Here is a 23,799-nt window from a genome sequence, read left to right as displayed (position 1 = left end):
AGGGCCCATCCTGGTCTATAGGACTCTACAGGGCTCTATAGAGCCCATACTGTTCTATAGGGCCCATAGTGGTCTATAGTGGTCTATAAGGGCTCTATAGGGCCCATCCTGGTCTATAGGGCTCTATAGGGCTCTGTAGGGCCCATACTGGTCTATAGGGCTCTATATTGGTCTATAGGTCTCTATAGGGCCCATACTGCTCTGTAGGGCTCTATGGGGCTCTATAGGGCTCTATGGGGCTCTATAGGGTCCATTCTGGTCTATAGGGCTCTATAGGTCCCATATGGCTCCATACTGACCCCCCCCCCCCCCCAGGCCATGCCGGACGCCGACCCCCGCCTGGACCCCGGCCGCTGGGCGGGGCCTTCCCCCGGCCCCGCCCCCGCGGGGCGCCGCCCCCGCGCCAGCCCCGCCCCGCGGCCGAGGCCCCGCCCCCCCGGCGGGGCTTCTGGCGCCGATTGGGCGGCTGCTGCGGCTGCTGCCGCCGGGGCCCCCCCACGTGGGACCCCCCCCCGGGGGAGGTCCCGGGCCAGAGACCCCCCCAGCCCCTGCGCCCCGGTGAGTTTTGGGGCCAAAAAACCCCCGTTTCGGGCAAAAAAACGCAAAAAACACCCCCGATTTACCCAAATTGGCGGTTTCGAGGAACCCCTCAAGGCGGTTTCGGGGAACCCCCTCAAGGCGGTTTCATGGCGCCCCTTTCCCGTCCCGACTCCCCCCATCCAGTCTCATCACCATTTTGAGGCCAAAACACCCCATTTTGGGCAAAAAAAAAAAAAAAAGCCCCCAAATTACCGAATTGGTGGTTTCAAGGCCCCCCCCCCCCGCCCCCGGCGGTTTCGGGCCCCTCCCCTTCCTATCCCATCCCGACCCCCCCCCCCGCCATTGTATCCCCACCCCCCCCCTCTTCCCTCCTTTGGGGCAAAAAAAGCCTCTTTTGGGCAAAAGATGCCCCCAAATGACCGAAAATTGACGGTTTCGAGGCCCCCCCAAAACACATTTTTGGGGTTATTTTAGGGGTTCCCGGTGTCACATTCACATGGGACTTTCACCCCCCAACTCCCCCTTTGCCCCCCTGCACCCCCTCCCGCCGCCATCTTTCCCCACACCCCCCTCCCTGACCCAAAATCACCATATTGGACCCCAAAATGACGGTTTTCAAGGCCCCCCAAAACACATTTTTGGGTCATTTTAGGGGGGTCCCAGTGTCACATTCACATGGGACTTTCACCCCCCAACTCCCCCTTTCCCCCCCCACCCCCTCCCACCGCCATCTTGCCGCACACCCCACTCCCTGACCCAAAATCACCATATCGGACCCCAAAATGACGGTTTCAAGGCCCCCAAAATGGGATTTTGGGGCATTTCAGGGGATTTTGAGGTCATAGAGACATGGGACTTTCACCCCCCAACTCCCCCTTTCCTCCCGCACCCCCTCCCACCGCCATCTTGCCCCGCACCCCACTCCCCTGACCCAAAATCACCATATTGGACCTCAAAATGACGGTTTCAAGGCCCCCCAAAATGGGATTTTGGGTCATTTTGGGGGTTCCCAGCATCATATTCACATGGGACTTTCACCCTCCAACTCCCCCTTTCCCCCCGCACCCCCTCCCGCCGCCATCTTGCCCCTCCCTGACCGAAACCCGCCATATTGGACCTCAAAATGACGGTTTCAAGGCCCCCCAAAATGGGATTTTGGGGCATTTCAGGGGATTTTGAGGTCATAGAGACATGGGACTTTCACCTCCCAACCCCCCCCTTTCCTCTCCCACCCCCTCCCACCACCATCTTGCCCCTCCCTGACCCAAACCCGCCATATTGGACCCCAAAATGACGGTTTCAAGGCCCCCCAAAATGGGATTTTGGGGGATTTTTGGGGATTTTGGGGTCATAGAGACACGGGGCTTTCACCTCCCAACCCCCCCCTTTCCCCACACACCCCCTCCCGCCGCCATCTTGCCCGCACCCCCCTCCCTGACCCAAAATCACCATATCGGACCCCAAAATGACGGTTTCAAGGCCCCCCCAAAACGCATTTTTGGGTCATTTTAGGGGGTCCCAGTGTCACATTCACGTGGGGGTTTCACCCCCCAACTCCCCCTTTCCCCCCCCCACCCCCTCCCGCCGCCATCTTGCCCAGCACCTCCCTCCCTGACCCAAAATCACCATATCGGACCCCAAAATGACGGTTTCGAGGCCCCCCCAAAACACATTTTTGGGTCATTTTAGGGGTTCCCAGTGTCACATTCACATGGGACTTTCACCCCCCAACTCCCCCTTCCTCCCTGCACCCCCTCCCGCCGCCATCTTGCCCCTCCCTGACCGAAACCCACCATATTGGACCTCAAAATGACGGTTTCAAGGCCCCCCCAAAATGGGATTTTGGGCCATTTCAGGGGATTTTGAGGTCATAGAGACACGGGGCTTTCACCTCCCAACTCCCCCTTTCCCCCCGCACCCCCTCCCACCGCCATCTTGCCCCGCACCCCCCTCCCTGACCCAAAATCACCATATCGGACCCCAAAATGACGGTTTCAAGGCCCCCCAAAATGGCATTTTGGGGCATTTCAGGGGATTTTGAGGTCATAGAGACACGGGGCTTTCACCCCCCACCTCCCCCTTTCCTCCCGCCCCCCCTCCCACCGCCATCTTGCCCCTCCTGACCGAAGTCCGCCATATTGGACCCCAAAATGACGGTTTCAAGTCCCCCCAAAACACATTTTGGGTCATTTTGGGGGTTCCCGGGGTCACATTCACATGGGACTTTCACCCTCCAACTCCCCCCTTTCCCCCCCGCACCCCCTCCCACCGCCATCTTGCCCCTCCTGACTGAAATCCGCCATATCGGACCTCAAAATAACAGTTTCGAGGCCCCCCCAAAATGGGATTTTTGGGGGATTTGGGGGGATTTTGGGGTCATAGAGACATGGGACTTTCACCCCCCCAACTCCCCCTTTCCCCCCACACCCCCTCCCACCGCCATCTTGCCCCTCCCTGACCCAAACCCACCATATTGAACCTCAAAATGACGGTTTCAAGGCCCCCCAAAAACACATTTTTGGGTCATTTTGGGGGTTCCCGGTGTCACATTCACATGGGACTTTCACCCCCCAACTCCCCCTTTCCCCCCGCACCCCCTCCCACCGCCATCTTGCCCTGCACCCCACTCCCTGACCCAAAATCACCATATCGGACCCCAAAATGACGGTTTCAAGGCCTCCCAAAATGGGATTTTGGGTCATTTTGGGGGTTCCCAGCATCATATTCACATGGGACTTTCACCCCCCAACTCCCCCTTCCTCCCTGCACCCCCTCCCGCCGCCATCTTGCCCCTCCCTGACCCAAACCCGCCATATCGGACCCCAAAACGACGGTTTCAAGGCCCCCCAAAACGCCGTTTTTTGGCCTTTCGGGGTATTTCGGGGCGCCGGTTTCACCGCACCGGGTCCCCCCCAGGCCTGCTGGCCCCCCGGGGCCTGGTGGTGGGGTCGCCGTCGGACCGGGCCGCCCACCGCACGGCCGAGTTCGCGTGCGGGGCCTTCGTGGCCCGGCGGGGTCAGTCCTTCGGGCTGCGGGTGCTGCTGCCCCGGCCCTTCCGGCCCGACGAGGACGCCCTGTGCGTGGAGCTGACGCTGGGTAATTAACGGGGCGCTAATTGGGGGGTAATTAGGGGATGGGGGGGTAATTAGGGGTTGGGGGGTAATTAGGGGCTGGGGGTATTTGGGGGCTGGGGGGTAATTAGGGGCTTTGGGGGGTATTTGGGGCTGGGGGTATTTGGGGGGTTGGGGGGTATTTGGGGGGCTTAGGGGGGTATTTGGGGCTGGGGGGTATTTGGGGCCTGGGGGTATTTGGGGTTGGGGATATTTGGGGGGCTAGGGGGTAATTAGGGCTCTGGGGGTTAATTGGGGATGGGGGGAAATTAGGGCTTGGGGGGTATTTGGGGGCTGGGGGGGTAATTAGGGGTTGGGGGGTAATTAGGACTTGGGGGTATTGGGAGACTGGGGGGTATTTGGGGCTGGGGGGTATTTGGGGGGTTGGGGGGTAATTAGGGGCTGGGGGGTATTTGGGGCCTGGGGGGTATTTGGGGGGCTAGGGGGTAATTAGGGCTCTGGGGGTTAATTGGGGATAGGGGTAATTAGGGGCTGGGGGGGAATTAGGGGCTGGGGGGGTAATTAGGGGCTTTGGGGGGTAATTAGGGGCTGGGGGGTATTTGGGGCCTGGGGGGGTATTTGGGGGGCTAGGGGTAATTAGGGCTCTGGGGGTTAATTGGGGATGGGGGTTAATTAGGGGTGGGGGGTAATTAGGGGCTGGGGGTAATTAGGGGCTGGGGGGTATTTGGGGGGCTGGGGGGTATTTGGGGGTTGGGGGTATTTGGGGGGCTAGGGGGTAATTAGGGCTCTGGGGGTTAATTGGGGATGGGGGGAATTAGGGCTTGGGGGGTAATTAGGGGCTGGGGGGGAATTAGGGGCTTTGGGGGGTAATTAGGGGCTGGGGGGTATTTGGGGCCTGGGGGGTATTTGGGGCTGGGGGTTAATTGGGGGTGGGGGGTAATTAGGGGGCTGGGGGGTAATTAGGGCACTGGGGGGTAATTAGGGGACTGGGGGGTATTTGGGGCTGGGGGTAATTAGAGGCTCGGGGGTATTTGGGACTGGGGGGTAATTAGGGGTTGGGGGGTATTTGGGAGACTGGGGGGTATTTGGGGCCTGGGGGTAATTAGGGGGTGGGGGTAATTAGGGGGGATGGGGGTAATTAGGGCCCTGGGGGCTAATTAGGGGCTGGGGGGTAATTAGGGACTGGGGGATATTTGGGGGCTGGGGGGTAATTAGGGGGATGGGGGTAATTAGGGGAATGGGGGTAATTAGGGGAATGGGGGTAATTAGGGGAATGGGGGTAATTAGGGGCTGGAGGGGGCCCATGGGCCTGTATATATATAGGGGGGGGTTATGACATCATAGCCACCCCGATGACGTCATCACCCCATGACGTCATCCCCCTAGGCCCCACCCCCCAGGTGGCCAAGGGCACCCACATCCTCATCCCGCTGGGGGGGGAGTCGCCCACGGGCTGGACGGCCGAGGAGGAGGGGGCGGAGCCGGAGGGGGCGGGGCCCGGCGACGGCCCCGCCCTCCGCGTGCGCCTGGCCCCGCCCCCCCGACGCCCCCGTGGGGGGCGGGTACCGGCTGAGCGTGAAGACGCGGACGGCGGCCGGGGAGTTCGCGGCGCCGTTCGGGGACGACGATGACGTCATCCTGCTCTTCAACCCATGGTGCCCCGGTGAGGAACGGCGGTTTCGGGGCTCCCCATAGCGAGAAACGGCGGTTTCGAGACTCCCCATCCTGAGAAACGGCGGTTTCGGGGCGCCCCATAGCGAGAAATGGTGGTTTCAGGGCACTCCATAGCGAGAAACGGCAGTTTTGGGGTGCCCTATAGTGAGAAATGGCGGTTTTGAGGCTCCCCATAGCGAGAAACGGCGGTTTCGAGACTCCCCATCCCGAGAAACGGCGGTTTCGGGGCTCCCCATAGCAAGAAATGGTGGTTTCAGGGCACTCCATAGCGAGAAACGGCAGTTTTGGGGGTGCCCTATAGTGAGAAATGGCGGTTTCGGGGCTCCCCATGGTGAGAAATGGCAGTTTCGGGGTGCCCGGTAGTGAGAAATGGTGGTTTTGGGCACCCCATAGCGAGAAACGGCGGTTTTGGGGTGCCCTATAGCGAGAAACGGCGGTTTCGAGACTCCCCATCCCGAGAAACGGCGGTTTCGGGGCTCCCCATAGCAAGAAATGGTGGTATCAGGGCACTCCATAGTGAGAAACAGCAGTTTTGGGGCACCCTATAGTGAGAAATGGCGGTTTCGGGGCGCCCCATAGTGAGAAACGGCAGTTTTGGGATGCCCTATAGTGAGAAATGGCGGTTTCGGGGCTCCCCATGGTGAGAAATGGCAGTTTCGGGGTGCCCCTATAGTGAGAAATGGCGGTTTCGGGGCTCCCCATGGTGAGAAATGGCAGTTTCGGGGTGCCCCATAGTGAGAAATGGCAGTTTTGGGGTGCCCCATAGTGAGAAATGGCGGTTTCGGGGCTCCCCATGGTGAGAAATGGCAGTTTTGGGGTGCCCCATAGTGAGAAATGGCGGTTTCGGGGCTCCCCATGGTGAGAAATGGCAGTTTCGGGGTGCCCCATAGTGAGAAATGGCAGTTTTGGGGTGCCCCATAGTGAGAAATGGCGGTTTCGGGGCTCCCCACGGTGAAAAAATGCATTTTCAGGGCTCTTTGGGGTGAAAAATGGCAGTTTCGGGGCTCCCCATGCCCAGAAACCATTTTTGTCGGTTTCCAGGCCCCCCAAAACCCCCTTTTTTTTGGCGTTTCGGGGCTTCCCAATGTCCGTTTTTCGCGGGGTTTTCGCCCAATCGGGTGCGGGGACCTCGGGGGTCGGGAGGTCACCATGTTGGGGACCCCCCAGATGACCTCGTTTACATGGAGAAAACCAGCGACCTCAACGAATACGTCCTCAACGAGACCGGCCGCATCTTCTACGGCACCGAGGCCCAGATCGCCGAGCGCTCCTGGAACTACGGGCAGGTACCCTCACCCCGGCAGACCCCAAAACACCTCTTTTTTCCCCCCAAAAAATCACCCAGGACTCCCAAAAACCCAAGGTGGCACCTCCAAAATCCTGGAGGAACCGCCCCAAAACCTCCAGTTTGAGCTCAAAATGAGCAAACGGGGGGAATTAACCCCAAAATCCACTCTCTAAAATATGGAGGGGGACCTGAAAGACCCTAAAGACCCCAAAATAGGTCTCCAAAATGAGTAGAAACGCCCCAAAAAGGTGGTGTCCCCCCATAAGGACCACGAGGAACCTCAGGAGAAGGTCTCCAGAGTGGCTTTTTTGGGGTGAATTGGGGCCAATTTGGGTGTTTTTGGCGCCGTAGTTCGAAGCCGGCGTCCTCGAGGCCTGTCTCTCCATCCTGGACCGGCGCGGGATGCCCCACGCGGCCCGGGGGGACCCCATCATGGTGGCCCGGGTGGTGTCGGCCATGGTGGGTGTCGATTTTGGGGGGAATTCTGGGGGTTTCGGGGTGGGATCGGGAGGTTTCGGGGCTTCCTGGGGGGTTTTGGGGGGATCTTGGTGGGTTTGGAGGGTTTCCCGATGGGTTTTGGGGGTTCCCATTGGATTTTGGGTGGTTCCCGTTGGGTTTTGTTGGGTTCCCGTTGACTTTTGGGGGGTTCCCGTTGGATTTTGGGGGTTCCCATTGGATTTTGGGGGGTTCCCGTTGAGTTTTGTTGGGTTCCCGTTGACTTTTGGGGTTTCCCGTTGGATTTTGGGGGTTCCCGTTGGGTTTTGTTGGGTTCCCGTTGACTTTTGGGGGGTTCCCGTTGGATTTTGGGGGTTCCCGTTGGGTTTTGGGTGGATCTCGTTGAGTTTTGTTGGGTTCCCGTTGACTTTTGGGGGGTTCCCGTTGGATTTTGGGGGTTCCCGTTGGATTTTGTTGGGTTTCCGTTGGGTTTTGGGGGGTTCCCATTGGATTTGGGGGGTTTCTCATTGGGTTTTGGGTGGATCTCGTTGAGTTTTGTTGGGTTTTCATTGGGGTTTCTTCAGTTCCCGTTGACTTTTGGGGGGTTCCCATTGGATTTGGGGGGTTCCCGTTGGGTTTCAGGTGGATCTCGTTGGGTTTTGTTGGGTTCCCGTTGGGTTTTGTTGGGTTCCCGTTGAGTTTTGAGGGTTCCTCATTGGATTTTGAGGGTTCCTCATTGAGTTTTGAAGGTTCCCATTGAGTTTTGAGGGTTCCTCATTGAGTTTTGAGGGTTCCTCGTTGAGTTTTGAGGGTTCCTCATTGAGTTTTGAGGGTTCCTCATTGAGTTTTGAAGGTTCCCATTGAGTTTTGAGGGTTCCTCATTGAGTTTTGAAGGTTCCTCATTGAGTTTTGGGGGTTCCTCATTGAGTTTTGAGGGTTCCTCATTGAGATTTGAAGGTTCCTCATTGGGATTTGGGGGTTTCTGTTGGGTTTTGGGTGGATCTCATTGGGTTTTGGGTCCTTCCCATTGAGTTTTGGAGGTTCCTCATTGAGTTTTGAGGGTTCCTCATTGAGTTTTGAAGGTTCCCATTGAGTTTTGAGGGTTCCTCATTGAGTTTTGAGGGTTCCTCATTGAGTTTTGAGGGTTCCTCATTGGGTTTGGGGAGTTTCTGGTTGGGTTTTGGGTGGATCTCATTGGGTTTTGGGTGCTTCCCATTGAGTTTTGGAGGTTCCTCATTGAGTTTTGAGGGTTCCTCATTGGATTTTGAGGGTTCCTTATTGAGTTTTGAAGGTTCCTCATTGGGTTTTGGGGGTTTCTGTTGGGTTTTGGGTGGATCTCGTTGGGTTTTGGGGGATTTCTGGTTGGGTTTTGGGTGGATCTCGTTGGGTTTTGGGTCCTTCCCATTGAGTTTTGGAGGTTCCTCAATGAGTTTTGAGGGTTCCTCATTGAGTTTTGAGGGTTCCTCATTGAGTTTTGAGGGTTCCTCATTGAGTTTTGGAGGTTCCTCATTGAGTTTTGAAGGTTCCCATTGAGTTTTGGAGGTTCCTCATTGAGTTTTGGAGGTTCCTCATTGAGTTTTGAGGGTTCCTCATTGGATTTTGAGGGTTCCTCATTGAGTTTTGAAGGTTCCCATTGAGTTTTGAAGGTTCCCCATTGAGTTTTGAGGTTTCCTCATTGGATTTTGAGGGTTCCTCATTGAGTTTTGGGGGTTCCTCATTGAGTTTTGAGGGTTCCTCGTTGAGTTTTGAGGGTTCCTCGTTGAGTTTTGAGGGTTCCTCATTGGATTTTGAGGGTTCCTTATTGAGTTTTGAAGGTTCCTCATTGGGTTTTGGGGGTTTCTGTTGGGTTTTGGGTGGATCTCGTTGGGTTTTGGGGGATTTCTGGTTGGGTTTTGGGTGGATCTCGTTGGGTTTTGGGTCCTTCCCATTGAGTTTTGGAGGTTCCTCAATGAGTTTTGAGGGTTCCTCATTGAGTTTTGAAGGTTCCCATTGAGTTTTGAGGGTTCCTCATTGAGTTTTGAAGGTTCCTCATTGAGTTTTGAGGGTTCCTCATTGAGTTTTGAGGGTTCCTCATTGGATTTTGAGGGTTCCTCGTTGAGTTTTGAAGGTTCCTCATTGGGTTTTGGGGGTTTCTGTTGGGTTTTGGGTGGATTTCAATGGGTTTTGGGTGGTTCCCATTGAGTTTTAGAGGTTCCTCAATGAGTTTTGAGGGTTCCTCCTTGGATTTTGAGGGTTCCTCATTGAGTTTTGAGGGTTCCTCATTGAGTTTTGAAGGTTCCTCATTGAGTTTTGAAGGTTCCTCATTGGGTTTTGGGGGTTTCTGTTGGGTTTTGGGTGGATCTCATTGAGTTTTGGGGGTTTCTGGTTGGGTTTTGGGTGGATCTCATTGGGTTTTGGGTCCTTCCCATTGAGTTTTGGAGGTTCCTCAATGAGTTTTGAGGGTTCCTCATTGAGTTTTGAGGGTTCCTCATTGAGTTTCGAAGGTTCCTCATTGAGTTTTGAAGGTTCCTCATTGGATTTTGAGGGTTCCTCGTTGAGTTTTGAAGGTTCCCATTGAGTTTTGAGGGTTCCTCATTGAGTTTTGGGGGTTCCTCATTGGATTTTGAGGGTTCCTCATTGAGTTTTGAAGGTTCCTCATTGAGTTTTGAAGGTTCCTCATTGAGTTTTGAAGGTTCCCATTGAGTTTTGAGGGTTCCTTATCGAGTTTTGAAGGTTCCTCATTGGGTTTTGGGGGTTTCTGTTGGGTTTTGGGTGGATCTCATTGAGTTTTGGGGGTTTCTGGTTGGGTTTTGGGTGGATCTCGTTGGGTTTTGGGTGCTTCCCATTGAGTTTTGGAGGTTCCTCATTGAGTTTTGAGGGTTCCTCATTGGCTTTTGGTGGCTCCTTCTGGTCGCTTCTCATTGGCTTCCGGGCCCTCCCGCGGTCTCCCCGGCCAATCCCATTGGCCCTTCCTCCTCATTCCGTTGCCGCCCTCGCAGGTCAACTCCCTGGACGACAACGGGGTCCTGGTGGGCAACTGGACGGGCAACTATTCCCAAGGGACCAACCCGTCGGCGTGGGCCGGTTCCGTGGACATCCTCCGCTCCTACCACGCCACGGGGGCCCCCGTGCGCTACGGCCAATGCTGGGTCTTCGCCGGCGTCATGACCACGGGTGAGGACCCCCAATGGGGACACTTGGGAGGCCTCCTGAGATGCCGGTTGGCCCTTTTTTTGCTCGTTTTTTGCCCGTTTTTGCGTCGATTTTGCCCGTTTTTGCGTTGATTTTGCCCGTTTTTGCGCCGATTTTTCCCGTTTTCGCGCGTTTTTGCCCCCGTGACGTCATCCGACGTCACGTGACGTCATCCCCCCCCCAGTCCTGCGCTGCCTGGGGCTGCCCACGCGCACCGTCACCAACTACAACTCGGCGCACGACACCGACGTGTCGCTCACCACCGACATCTACTTCGACGAGGCCATGAAGCCCCTGGAGCGCCTCAACACCGACTCCGTCTGGTACCACCATAGACCCGCTTGGGGCCCCATTGGGGTTTGGGGGGTCCCCGTTGGGTTTTGGGGGGTCCCCGTTGGGTTTTGGGGGGGTCCCGTTGGGTTTTGGATGGTTCCCGTTGGGTTTCGTTGGGTTCTCATTGGGTTTTGTTGGGTTCTTGTTGGGTTTGGTTGAGTTCCCGTTGGGTTTGGGGGGGTCCCGTTGGGTTTTGGATGGTTCTTGTTGGGTTTGGTTGGGTTCTCGTTGGGTTTTTTTGGGTTCTTGGTGGGTTTGGGTGGTTCCCGTTGGGTTTTGGGGGGTTCCCGTTGGGTTTCGTTGGGTTCTCGTTGGGTGTTGTTGGGTTCCCGTTGGGTGTTGTTGAGTTCTGTTGGGTTTTCTGGGGTTCCCGTTGGGTTTTGGGTGGTTCCCGTTGGGTTTTGTTGGGTTCTCGTTGGGTTTTGGGTGGTTCCCGTTGGGTTTTGGGGGGTCCCCGTTGGGTTTTGTTGAGTTCCCGTTGGGTTTTATTGGGTTCCCGTTGGGTTTTGGGTGGATCCCGTTGGGATTTTTGGGGTTCCCGTTGGGTTTTTTGGGGTTCCCGTTGGGTTTTTTGGGATTCCCGTTGGGTTTTGTTGGGTTCTTGTTGGGTTTGGTTGGGTTCTCGTTGGGTTTTATTGGGTTCCCGTTGGGTTTTGGGTGGATCCCGTTGGGTTTTGTTGAGTTCCCGTTGGGTTTTATTGGGTTCCCGTTGGGTTTTGGGTGGATCCCGTTGACTTCCGGTGGCTTCTTGGTGGCTTCGGGTGACCGCTCTGCCCCGGGGGGCCCCGGATGAGCTCGGCCCGGTCCATACGGCCCCATCCCGGTCCATACGGCCCCATCCCGGTCCATACGGCCCCATACGGCCCCATCCCGGCAGGAACTTCCACGTCTGGAACGACTGTTGGATGAAGCGGCCCGACCTGCCCAGCGGCTACGACGGGTGGCAGGTCTTGGACGCCACCCCCCAGGAGACCAGCAGCGGTAGGGCGGGCTATACGGGGCCATACGGGGCCATACTGGGCCATATTGGCCCATATGGGGAGCTATGGGGCTGTTGGGGGCCATAAGGTCCCTATTTTGGACCATACAGGTCCAACTTGGCTATACCTGGCTATACTGGCCCATAGTGGGCCACACTGGTCCCTACCACTCCATACTGGTCCATACTGGGCCATATTGGCCCATATGGGGAGCTATGGGGCTGTTGGGGGCCATAAGGGCCCTATTTTGGGCCATACAGGTCCAACCTGGCTATACGTGTCTATACTGGCCCATAGTGGGCCACACTGGTCCCTACCACTCCATACTGGTCCATACTGGTTCATACTGGCCCACATGGGGAGCTATGGGGCTGTAGGGGGCCATAAGGGCCCTATTTTGGGCCATACAGGTCCAACCTGGCTATACCTGGCTATACTGGCCCATAGTGGGCCACACTGGTCCCTACCACTCCATACTGGTCTATACGGGTCCATACTGGGCCATATTGGCCCATATGGGGAGCTATGGGGCTGTTGGGGGCCATAAGGTCCCTATTTTGGGCCATACAGGTCCAACTTGGCTATACCTGTCTATACTGGCCCATAGTGGGCCACACTGGTCCCTACCACTCCATACTGGGCTATATGGGTCCATACTGGGCCATATTGGCCCATATGGGGAGCTATGGGGCTGTAGGGGGCCATAAGGTCCCTAATTTGGGCCACACAGGTCCAACCTGGCTATACGTGTCTATACTGGTCCATAGTGGGCCACACTGGTCCCTACCACTCCATACTGGGCTATATGGGTCCATACTGGGCCATATTGGCCCATATGGGGAGCTATGGGGCTGTAGGGGGCCATAAGGGCCCTATTTTGGGCCATGCAGGTCCAGCTTGGCTATACCTGTCTATACTGGTCTATCCTGGCCCATAGTGGGCCACACTGGTCCCTACCACTCCATACTGGTCTATACAGGTCCATACTGGGCCATATTGGCCCGTATGGGGAGCTATGGGGCTGTAGGGGGCTATAAGGTCCCTATTTTGGGCCATCCTGGCCTATGTTGGTCCATATTGGTCCATACTGGTCCATATTGGTCTATGGTGCTCCATACTCGTTTGTAGTCATCCATTCCAGTCTATGTTGGTCCATAGTGGTCTATGTTGGTCCATAGTGGTCCATACTGGTCTATGTTGGTCCATAGTGGTCCATAGTGCTCTGTGTTGGTCCATACTGGTCTATTTTGGCCCATACTGGTCTATGTTGGTCCATAGTGGTCCATGTTCATCCATACTTGTCCATGTTGGTCCATACTAGTCCATACTGGTCTATGTTGGTCCATATGAGTACATACTAGTCCATACTGGTCTATGTTGGTCCATACTGGTCCATACTGGTCTATGTTGCTCTATAGTGTTCTATGTTGGTCTATGTTGGTCCATACTGGTCCATAGTGGTCTATCTTGATCCATACTGGTCCATACTGGTGTACGTTGCTCTATAGTGGTCTATGTTGGTCCATACTGGTCCATACTGGTCCATAGTGGTCTATCTTGATCCATACTGGTCCATACTGGTGTACGTTGCTCTATAGTGGTCTATGTTGGTCCATACTGGTCCATACTGGTCCATAGTGGTCTATCTTGATCCATACTGGTCCATACTGGTCTATGTTGCTCTATAGTGGTCTATGTTGGTCTATGTCGGTCCATACTGGTCCATACTGGTCTATGTTGCTCTATAGTGTTCTATGTTGGTCCATACTGGTCCATACTGGTCTATGCTGGTCTATAGTGTTCTATGTTGGTCTATGTTGGTCCATACCGGTCCATACGGGTCCCCGCAGGGCTGTTCTGCTGCGGGCCCTGCTCGGTGACGGCGGTCAAGAACGGCGAGGTCTTCCTCAAGTACGACACCCCCTTCGTCTTCGCCGAGGTCAGGGGGGCGTGGCCTGGGCCCGGGGGCGGGGCTAAGGACATGGGGGCGGGGCCTGGGGCGGGGGAGTGGCCTGGAGCGGGAGGGAATGGGGGCGGGGTTGGGGGTGGGGCTAAAGGGGAACCCCCCCAGGCAGGGAGGGGCATTGGGGGCGTGGTCATATAATAGGGGTGGAGTTATGCAAATAGAATGGGGCGTGGTCTATGTAAATGAAGAGGCGTGGCCAGCGGGCCTTAAAGGGGCCATGGAGGCTCCCAATAGGGGTTGCTTGGGGCCAGGGGGAGGGCGGGGCCATGCAAACGAGGGGGTGCGCTATGCAAATGTAGGGATGTGGCTATTCAAATGAGGTGGGCGTGGCCAAAGGGCCTTAAAGGGGCCACGGAGGCTCCCACTAGAGGTTGGAAAGGAGGGCGGGGACGGGTAAATGAAGGTGGGGTTATGCAAATTAGGGGGCGTGGCTATTCCAACGAGGTGGGCGTGGCCAGAGGGCCTTAAAGGGGCCGCGGCAGCTCTGTAGGGGGAGAGGAAAGGAGGCCGACAGCACCCAAGGGAAGGGGGGGGGGGGAATGAAGGGCGTGGCCATGCAAATGAGGGGGCGTGGCCATGCAAATGAGGGGGGCGTGGCCGCAGGTGAACAGCGACAAGGTGTACTGGCAGCGGCAGCCGGACGGCGGCTTCGCCGTGGTGCACGTGGAGGAAGGCGCCATCGGGCGCCGCATCAGCACCCTGGGCGCCGCCTCCGGCGCCCGATTGGACATCACCGACCAGTACAAGCACCCCGAGGGTGAGGCCACGCCCCCCCGGAGGCCACGCCCACCCCCCGTATATGGCTCCGCCCCTAACCCCCAGGCCGACCCAGTGGATGAGCCTTGGCGCTAGTGACTGGTCAATGGCTTTGGAGGCCTCCTATTGGTCAAGCCGTGACCTTAGACCCCTCCCATTGACCAGCCCTTGACCCCATTGGCCAATTCATGACCCCAGACCCCTCCCATTGACCAAACCATGACCCAGACCCCTCCCATTGGCCAACCCATGACCCTAGACCCCTCCCATTCACCCATCCATGAACCCATTGGCCACCCCATGACTGTAGACCCCTCCCATTGACCAATCCTTGCCCCCATTGGCCAACCCATGACCCCAGACCCCTCCCATTGACCAACCCATGACCCCATTGACCAACCCATGACCCCAGGCCCCTCCCATTGGCCACCCTTGACCCCATTGACCAACCCATGACCCCAGACCCCTCCCATTGGCCAACCCACGACCCCATTGGCCAACCGATGACCCCAGACCCCTCCCATTGGCCAACCCATGACCCTGGGCCCAACCCATTGAGCAACCCATGACCCCATTGGCCAACCCCTTGACCAACCGATGACCCCAGGCCCCTTCCATTGACCAAACCATGACCCAGACCCCTCCCATTGGCCAACCCATGACCCAGACCCCTCCCATTGACCAGCCCTTGACCCCATTGGCCAACCCATGACCTCAGACCCCTCCCATTGCCCAACCCATGACCCTAGACCCCTCCCATTCACCCATCCATGACCCCATTGGCCACCCCATGACTGTAGACCCCTCCCATTGACCAATCCATGACCCTGGGCCCAACCCATTGACCAATCCTTGTCCCCATTGGCCAACCCATGACCCCAGACCCCTCCCATTGACCAACCCATGATCCCATTGACCAACCCATGACCCCAGGCCCCTCCCATTGGCCAACCCACGACCCCATTGACCAACCCATGACCTCAGACCCCTCCCATTGGCCAACCCACGACCCCATTGGCCAACCGATGACCCCAGACCCCTCCCATTGGCCAACCCATGACCCTGGGCCCAACCCATTGAGCAACCCATGACCCCATTGGCCAACCCCTTGACCAACCGATGACCCCAGGCCCCTTCCATTGACCAACCCACGACCCCAGACCCCTCTCATTGGCCACCCCATGACCTTAGACCCTTCCCATTGACGAACCCTTGACCCCATTGGCCACCCCATGACCCCAGACTCCTCCCATTGGCCAACCCATGACCCTAGACCCCTCCCATTGACCAACCCATGACCCCATTGACCAACCCATGACCCCATTGACCAACCCATGACCTCAGACCCCTTCCATTGACCAACCCATGACCCTAGACCCTTCCCATTGGCCAACCCATGACCCCATTGACCAACCCATGACCCCATTGCCCAACCCATGACCTCAGACCCCTCCCATTGCCCAACCCATGACCCTAGACCCCTCCCATTGACCAACCCATGACCCCAGACCCCTCCCATTGACCAACCCATGACCCCATTGACCAACCCATGACCCCAGACCCCTCCCATTGACCAACCCATGACCCCATTGGCCAACCCATGAGCCTAGACCCCTCCTATTGACCAATCCATGACCCTGGACATTTCTCATTGGCCAACGCTTGACCCCAGACTCCTCCCATTGGCCAACCCATGACCCTGGACCCCTCCCATTGACCAACCCTTGACCCCATTGGCCAATCTATGACCCTAGACCCCTCCCATTGACTAATCCATGACCCTGAGCCCAACCCATTGAGCAACCCTTGACCCTAGACCTCTCCCATTGGCCAACCCATGACCCTAGAGCCCTCTCATTGGCCAACCCATGACCTTGGACCCCTCCCATTGACCAACCCTTGCCCCCATTGACCAATCCATGACCCTGGGCTCAAACCATTGACCAAGCCATGACCCCATTGGCCAACTAATGACCTCAGACTCCTCCCATTGACCAAGCCATGACCCCAGACCCCTCCCATTGGCCAACCCATGACCCCATTGGCCAACCCATGACCCCAGACCCCTCCCATTGACCAACCCATGACCCTAGACCCTTCCCTTGGCCAACCCATGACCCCATTGACCAACCCATGACCCCATTGGCCAACCCATGACCCCAGACCCCTCCCATTGACCAACCCGTGACCCCATTGACCAACCCATGACCTCAGACCCCTCCCATTGGCCAACCCATGACCCAGACCCCTCCCATTGACCAACCCATGACCCTAGACCCTTCCCATTGGCCAACCCATGACCCCATTGACCAACCCAAGACCCCATTGACCAACCCATGACCCCATTGCCCAACCCATGACCCCAGACCCCTCCCATTGGCCAACCCATGACCCCATTGCCCAACCCATGACCCCATTGGCCAACCCATGACCCCATTGCCCAACCCATGACCCCAGACCCCTCCCATTGGCCAACGCATAAGCCCCGCCCCCCTCCCCAGGCTCGGAGGAGGAGCGCCGCGCGGTCGCCACGGCGACGGCCCACGGCTCCCGCCCCCGCTCCGGGGCCACGCCCCCCTCGGGGGAGGTGGCGGTGACGGCGGAGGCGGGGCCGGCGGTGGCGGGGGCGGAGCTGGAGCTGCGGGCGGTGGCCCGGAACAGGGGGGCGGAGCCTCGGACCCTGCGGCTCCGCCTGGCGCTGGCCCCGCTCCGCTACACGGGGGTGGCCGGGGCGACGTTCCGGCAGGAGCAGCACAAGAGGGTCCTGCCCCCCGGACAAGGTGACGGGCACAATTCCCGTTCCCCATTCCCATTCCCCATTCCCATTCCCGTTCCCCATTCCCATTCTCCATTCCCATTCCCGGGTTTCTTTCCCCATTCCTGGACTCTTTTCCCCATTCCCAAGCCCCTTTCCCCATTCCTGGACCCCTTTCCCCATTCCCGGACCCCATTCCCATTCCCAGGTCCCTTTCCCCGTTCCCGGCTCCCTTTCCCCATTCCCGGCTCCCTTTCCCCATTTCTGGACCCCATTCCCCATTCCCGGATGCCCCTTTCCCCATTCCCGGGCCCCTTTCCCCATTCCCAGGCCCATTTCCCATTCCCAGATGTGTCCCCATTCCCGGACCTGTCCCCATTCCCATTCCCAGACACCCCATTCCCATTCCCGGACCCCATTCCCATTCCCAGACACCCCTTTCCCATTCCCAGACCCCATTCCCATTCCCGGATGCCCCTTTCACATTCCCAGACCCCATTCCCATTCCCAGACCCCATTCCCATTCCCGGACCCCATTCCCATTCCTGGATACCCCCTTCCCCTTCCCAAACACTCCCTTTCCCATTCCCAGACCCCATTCCCATGCCCAGACACCCCATTCCCAGATCCCATTCCCAATCCCGAACCCCATTCCCATTCCCGGACACCCCATTCCCATTCCCGGATGTGTCCCCATTCCCATTCCTGTCCCCATCCCCATCCCCATCCCCATTCCCATCCCCATTCCCATCCCCATTCCCATTCCTGTCCCCATCCCCATCCCCATCCCCATCCCCATTCCCATCCCCATCCCCATCCCCATTCCCATTCCCATTCCCATTCCCATCCCCATTCCCATCCCCATCCCCATTCCCATTCCTGTCCCCATCCCCATCCCCATCCCCATTCCCATCTCCATCCCCATCCCCATTCCCATCCCCATTCCCATTCCCATCCCCATTCCCATTCCCATTCCCATCCCCATCCCCATTCCCATTCCCCATTCCCATTCCCATCCCCATCCCCATCCCCATCCCCATTCCCATCCCCATTCCCAAACACCCCATTCCCATCCCCATCCCCATTCCCGAACTCCCATTCCCGTTCCCAGCGGACACGGTGACCATGACCATTCCGTACCGGGAATACGGCCCCCACGTCGGGGACCGGGACGCGCTCCGGCTCACGGTGTCCGGGATGGCCTCCCGGTCCCCATTCCCATTCCCATTCCCCATCCCCATTCCCCATCCCCATTCCCATCCCCATCCCCATTCCCATCCCCATCCCCATCCCCATCCCCATCCCCATCCCCATCCCCATCCCCATCCCCATTCCCATTCCCATTCCCATTCCCCATCCCCATTCCCCATCCCCATTCCCATCCCCATCCCCATTCCCATCCCCATCCCCATTCCCATCCCCATCCCCATCCCCATCCCCATTCCCATTCCCATTCCCATTCCCCATCCCCATTCCCCATCCCCATTCCCATCCCCATTCCCATCCCCATCCCCATCCCCATCCCCATCCCCATTCCCATTCCCATTCCCATCCCCATTCCCATCCCCATCCCCATTCCCATTCCTGTCCCCATCCCCATCCCCATCCCCATTCCCATCTCCATCCCCATCCCCATTCCCATTCCCATTCCCCATTCCCATCCCCATTCCCATCCCCATTCCCCATCCCCATCCCCATTCCCATTCCCATTCCCATCCCCATTCCCATCCCCATTCCCATTCCCATCCCCATCCCCATCCCCATCCCCATTCCCATTCCCATTCCCATTCCCATCCCCATCCCCATCCCCATCCCCATCCCCATCCCCATCCCCATTCCCAAACACCCCATTCCCCTTCCCAAACACCCCATTCCCCTTCCCAAACACCCCATTCCCATTCCCGAATTCCCGTTCCCAGCCGACACGGTGACCATGACCATTCCGTACCGGGAATACGGCCCCCACGTCGGGGACCGGGACGCGCTCCGGCTCACGGTGTCCGGGACGGCCTCCCGGTCCCCATTCCCATTCCCATCCCCATTCCCAAACACCCCATTCCCATCCCCATTCCCATCCCCATTCCCATTCCCATTCCCATCCCCATTCCCATCCCCATCCCCATTCCCATTCCCATCCCCATCCCCATCCCCATCCCCATCCCCATCCCCATTCCCATCCCCATTCCCATTCCCATTCCCATTCCCATTCCCATTCCCATCCCCATTCCCATCCCCATCCCCATTCCCATCCCCATCCCCATCCCCATTCCCATTCCCCATTCCCATCCCCATCCCCATCCCCATCCCCATTCCCATCCCCATCCCCATTCCCATTCCCATTCCCATCCCCATCCCCATTCCCATCCCCATCCCCATCCCCATTCCCATTCCCCATTCCCATCCCCATCCCCATCCCCATCCCCATTCCCATCCCCATCCCCATTCCCATTCCCATCCCCATCCCCATCCCCATCCCCATTCCCATCCCCATTCCCATCCCCATCCCCATCCCCATCCCCATTCCCATTCCCATTCCCCATTCCCGAACTCCCATTCCCATTCCCAGCGGACACGGTGACCATGACGATTCCGTACCGGGAATACGGCCCCCACGTCGGGGACCGGGACGCGCTCCGGCTCACGGTGTCCGGGATGGCCTCCCGGTCCCCATTCCCATTCCCATTCCCATTCCCATTCCCAAACACCCCATTCCCGTTCCCATTCCCGAATTCCCGTTCCCAGCCGACACGGTGACCATGACCATTCCGTACCGGGAATACGGCCCCCACGTCGGGGACCGGGACGCGCTCCGGCTCACGGTGTCCGGGACGGTGGAGGAGACGGCCCAGGCGGTGGCCACGGAGCTGCGGATCCGCCTGCGGACGCCGGATCTCACCCTCACGGTGCGCACGGGAACGGGAAATTCCCGGATCCCGGGGCCATTCCCGGATCCCAGGACCCCTTCCCGCATCCCGGGGACCTTCCTGGATTCCTGGGACCTTTCCTGGATCCCAGGACCCCTTCCCGGATCCCTTGGGCCATTCCTGGATCCCTTGGGCCATTCCCAGATCCCTGGGGCCATTCCCGGATCCCTTGGGCCCTTCCCGGATCCTTTGAGCCATTCCCAGATCCCAGGGCCCCTTCCTGGATCCTTTAGGCCCTTCCCGGATCCCAGGGCCATTCCTGGACCCCAGGGCCCCTTCCCAGATCCCTTGGGCCCTTCCCGCATCCCGGGGACCTTCCTGGATCCCTGGGACCTTTCCCGGATCCCAGGGCCCCTTCCCGGATCCCTTGGGCCATTCCCGGATCCCTGGGACCATTCCCGGTTCCCAAGGCCCTTTCCCGGATCCCAAGGCCCCTTCCCGGATCCCTTGGGCCATTCCCGGATCCCTTGGGCCATTCCCAGATCCTTTGGGCCCTTCCCAGATCCCTTGGGCCATTCCCAGATCCCAGGGCCCCTTCCCAGATCCTTTAGGCCCTTCCCGGATCCCAGGGCCATTCCCGGATCCCGGGACCCTTCCCAGATCCCAGGGACTTTCCCGGATCCTGGAGACCTTCCTGGATCCCGGGGCCCTTTCCCGGATCCGTTTGGACCCTTCCCAGATCCCTTGGGCCCTTCCCGGATCCCAGGGCCATTCCTGGACCCCAGGGCCCCTTCCTGGATCCCTTGGGCCATTCCCGGATCCCGGGGACCTTCCTGGATCCCTGGGACCTTTCCCAGATCCCTTGGGCCATTCCCGGATCCCTTGGGCCCTTCCCACATCCCTGGGACCATTCCCGGTTCCCAAGGCCCTTTCCCGGATCCCTGGGCCCTTTCCCAGATCCCTTGGGCCATTCCCGGATCCCTTGGACCCTTTCCCAGATCCTTTGGGCCCTTCCCAGATCCCTTGGGCCATTCCCAGATCCCAGGGCCCCTTCCCGGATCCTTTAGGCCCTTCCCGGATCCCAGGGCCATTCCCGGATCCCAGGGCCCCTTCCTGGATCCCTGGGACCCTTCCCACATCCCAGGGCCCTTCCCGGATCCCTTGGGCCATTCCTGGATCCCAGGGCCTCTTCCCAGATCCCAGGGCCCATTCCCGCATCCTGGGGCCCCTTCCCACATCCCATGGCCATTCCCGGATCCCTGGGACCTTTCCCAGATCCCGGTTCCCTTCCCGAATCCCAAATCCCGGTTCCCTTTCCTGAATCCCGAATCCCGGTTCCCTTTCCCGAATCCCGAATCCTGAATCCCGGTTCCTTTCCTGAATCCCAAATCCCAAATCCCGGTTCCCTTTCCTGAATCCCGAATCCCGGTTCCCTTCCCAAATCCCGAATCCCGAATCCCGGTTCCCTTCCCGAATCCCAAATCCCAAATCCCGGTTCCTTTCCTGAATCCCGAATCCCGGTTCCTTTCCTGAATCCCAAATCCCAAATCCCGGTTCCTTTCCTGAATCCCAAATCCCGGTTCCCTTCCCAAATCCCGAATCCCGCATCCCGGTTCCCTTCCCGAATCCCAAATCCCAAATCCCGGTTCCTTTCCTGAATCCCGAATCCCGGTTCCCTTCCCGAATCCCGAATCCCGGTTCCTTTCCCGAATCCCGAATCCCAAATCCCGAATCCCGGTTCCCTTTCCCACATCCCGAATCCCGAATCCCGGTTCCCCTTCCGGAATCCCGGTTCCCTTCCCAAATCCCGAATCCCACATCCCGAATCCCGCATCCCGAATCCCGGTTCCCTTCCCAAATCCCGAATCCCACATCCCGAATCCCGCATCCCGAATCCCGGTTCCCTTCCCAAATCCCGAATCCCGAATCCCGCATCCCGGTTCCCTTCCCAAATCCCGAATCCCGGTTCCTTTCCCGAATCCCGAATCCCAAATCCCGAATCCCACATCCTGAATCCCGGTTCCCACATCCCGAATCCCGCATCCCGGTTCCCTTTCCCGAATCCCGAATCCCAAATCCCGGTTCCTTTCCCGAATCCCGAATCCCGAATCCCAAATCCCGAATCCCGGTTCCCTTTCCCACATCCCGAATCCCGAATCCCGGTTCCCCTTCCGGAATCCCGGTTCCCTTCCCAAATCCCAAATCCCGAATCCCGAATCCCGGTTCCCTTCCCACATCCCGAATCCCGAATCCCGCATCCCGCATCCCGGTTCCCTTCCCGCATCCCGAATCCCGTTTCCCGCCGCAGCCGCTGGCCCCGGCCGTGGTCGGCCAGGAGCTCCCGATCCAGGTGGTTTTCCAGAACCCGCTCCCGGAGCCGCTCAAGGGCACCGTGTTGCGCATGGAGGGATCCGGCATCTCCTGCCCCAAACCCGTGGCCGTGGGGTGAGCGCGGGGGGACCGGGAAGGGGCCCCGGAGTCCGGGAAGGGGCCCCGGAGTCCGGGAATGCCGTTTTTCCCATTGCCAAATAGTGAGCCATTCAAATCCCCATAGGGAGCCCCCTGCCAAATAGGGAGCCATTGGGAGCCCCATAGGGAGCCCCTGCCAAATAGGGAGCCATTGTGTTCCCCATAGGGCCCCCATTGCCAAATAGTGATCCATGGGGTTCCCTATAGGGTCTCCCCTGCCACATAGTGATCCATTGGGTTCCCCATAGGTCTCCCCTTGCCACATAGTGAGCCTTGACAAATAGTGAGCCATGGGGCTCCCCCATAGAGCTCTCCCTGCCAAATAGTGATCCATTGGGTTCCCCATAGGGCCCCCCTGCCAAATAGTGATCCATTAGGATCCCCATAGGAACTCCCCTTGCCACATAGTGATCCATTGGGATCCCCATAGGGCTCCCCTGCCACATAGTGATCCATTGCCAAATAGTGATCCATTGGCTTCCCCATAGAGGGTCTCCTGCCAAATAGTGATCCATTGGGTTCCCCATAGGAACTCCCCTGCCAAATAGGGAGCCATTGGGTTCCCCATAGAGGTTCCCCTGCCAAATAGTGATCCATTACTATCCCCAGAGAGGTTCCCTTGCCAAATAGTGATCTATTGCCAAATAGTGATCCATTCGCTTCCCCATAGAGGGTCTCCTGCCAAATAGTGATCCATTGCCACATAGTGATCCATTGGGATCCCCATAGAGACCCCCCCTGCCACATAGTGATCCATTGGGATCCCCATAGGGTTCCCCTTGCCACATAGTGATCCATTGGGATCCCCATAGAGCTCCCCTTGCCACATAGTGATCCATGGGGTTCTGGGCAGGGGCCCCGGCGTCCGGGCGCTGACGGAGGGGGCGTGTCCCGGCAGGCGCGTGGGCCCCGCCCAGGCCGTGAGGCTCCGCCCCCTGGTGGTGCCGCTCCGGCCCGGCCGGCGCCGCCTGGTGGCCGCCCTGGAGAGCTCCCGCCTGGGCCCCGTCCACGGGAGCCTCGTCCTGGACGTCGCTGCCGGGAATTCTGGGAATGCCGGGAATTCTGGGAGCGCCGGGAGCACCGGGAGCCCCCCCCGGAGGAGGCGGCCCGGCCGCCGGGGCCCCCGCGCGGCGCCGGCGGGAAGCACCGGGGGGTGATGGGAGGGGGTTGGGAGCCATTGGGAGCCATTGGGATCCATTGGGATCCACTGGGAGCCATTGGGATCTATTGGGAGTCATTGGGATCTATTGGGATCTATTGGGAGCCATTGGGAGTCATTGGGAGCCATTGGGATCCACTGGGAGCCATTGGGAGCCATTGGGAGTCATTGGGATCTATTGGGAGTCATTGGGATCCATTGGGAGCCATTGGGAGTCATTGGGATCCATTGGGAGCCATTGGGAGTCATTGGGATCCATTGGGAGTCATTGGGATCTATTGGGAGCCATTGGGAGCCATTGGGAGCCATTGGGAGTCATTGGGAGCCATTGGGAGTCA

At 58.5% G+C, this 23,799-nt stretch overlaps 1 protein-coding gene across 1 annotated transcript; it reads left to right on the top strand.

Annotated features, from left to right (window-relative positions):
• Window positions 1-318: 318 nt before the first annotated feature.
• LOC104580546 (protein-glutamine gamma-glutamyltransferase K-like) lies at window positions 319-23,459 on the top strand. Its single transcript, XM_088537530.1, is given in 16 exon segments — window positions 319-372; window positions 375-558; window positions 3,457-3,636; window positions 4,998-5,143; window positions 5,145-5,274; window positions 6,453-6,571; window positions 6,925-7,032; window positions 9,987-10,161; window positions 10,364-10,502; window positions 11,390-11,493; window positions 13,343-13,431; window positions 14,062-14,215; window positions 16,716-16,994; window positions 19,712-19,872; window positions 22,142-22,278; window positions 23,201-23,459. Coding segments are annotated over 16 exon segments (2,418 nt in total).
• The last annotated feature ends 340 nt before the right edge of the window (window positions 23,460-23,799 follow it).

The sequence above is a fragment of the Tinamus guttatus genome, unplaced genomic scaffold (genome assembly GCF_059628265.1).
Source record: "Tinamus guttatus ecotype Peru unplaced genomic scaffold, ASM5962826v1 Tinamus_guttatus_pri_ptg000805l, whole genome shotgun sequence".
Lineage (NCBI taxonomy): Eukaryota > Metazoa > Chordata > Aves > Tinamiformes > Tinamidae > Tinamus > Tinamus guttatus.
This window is presented reverse-complemented; position numbering and strand designations above follow the sequence as displayed.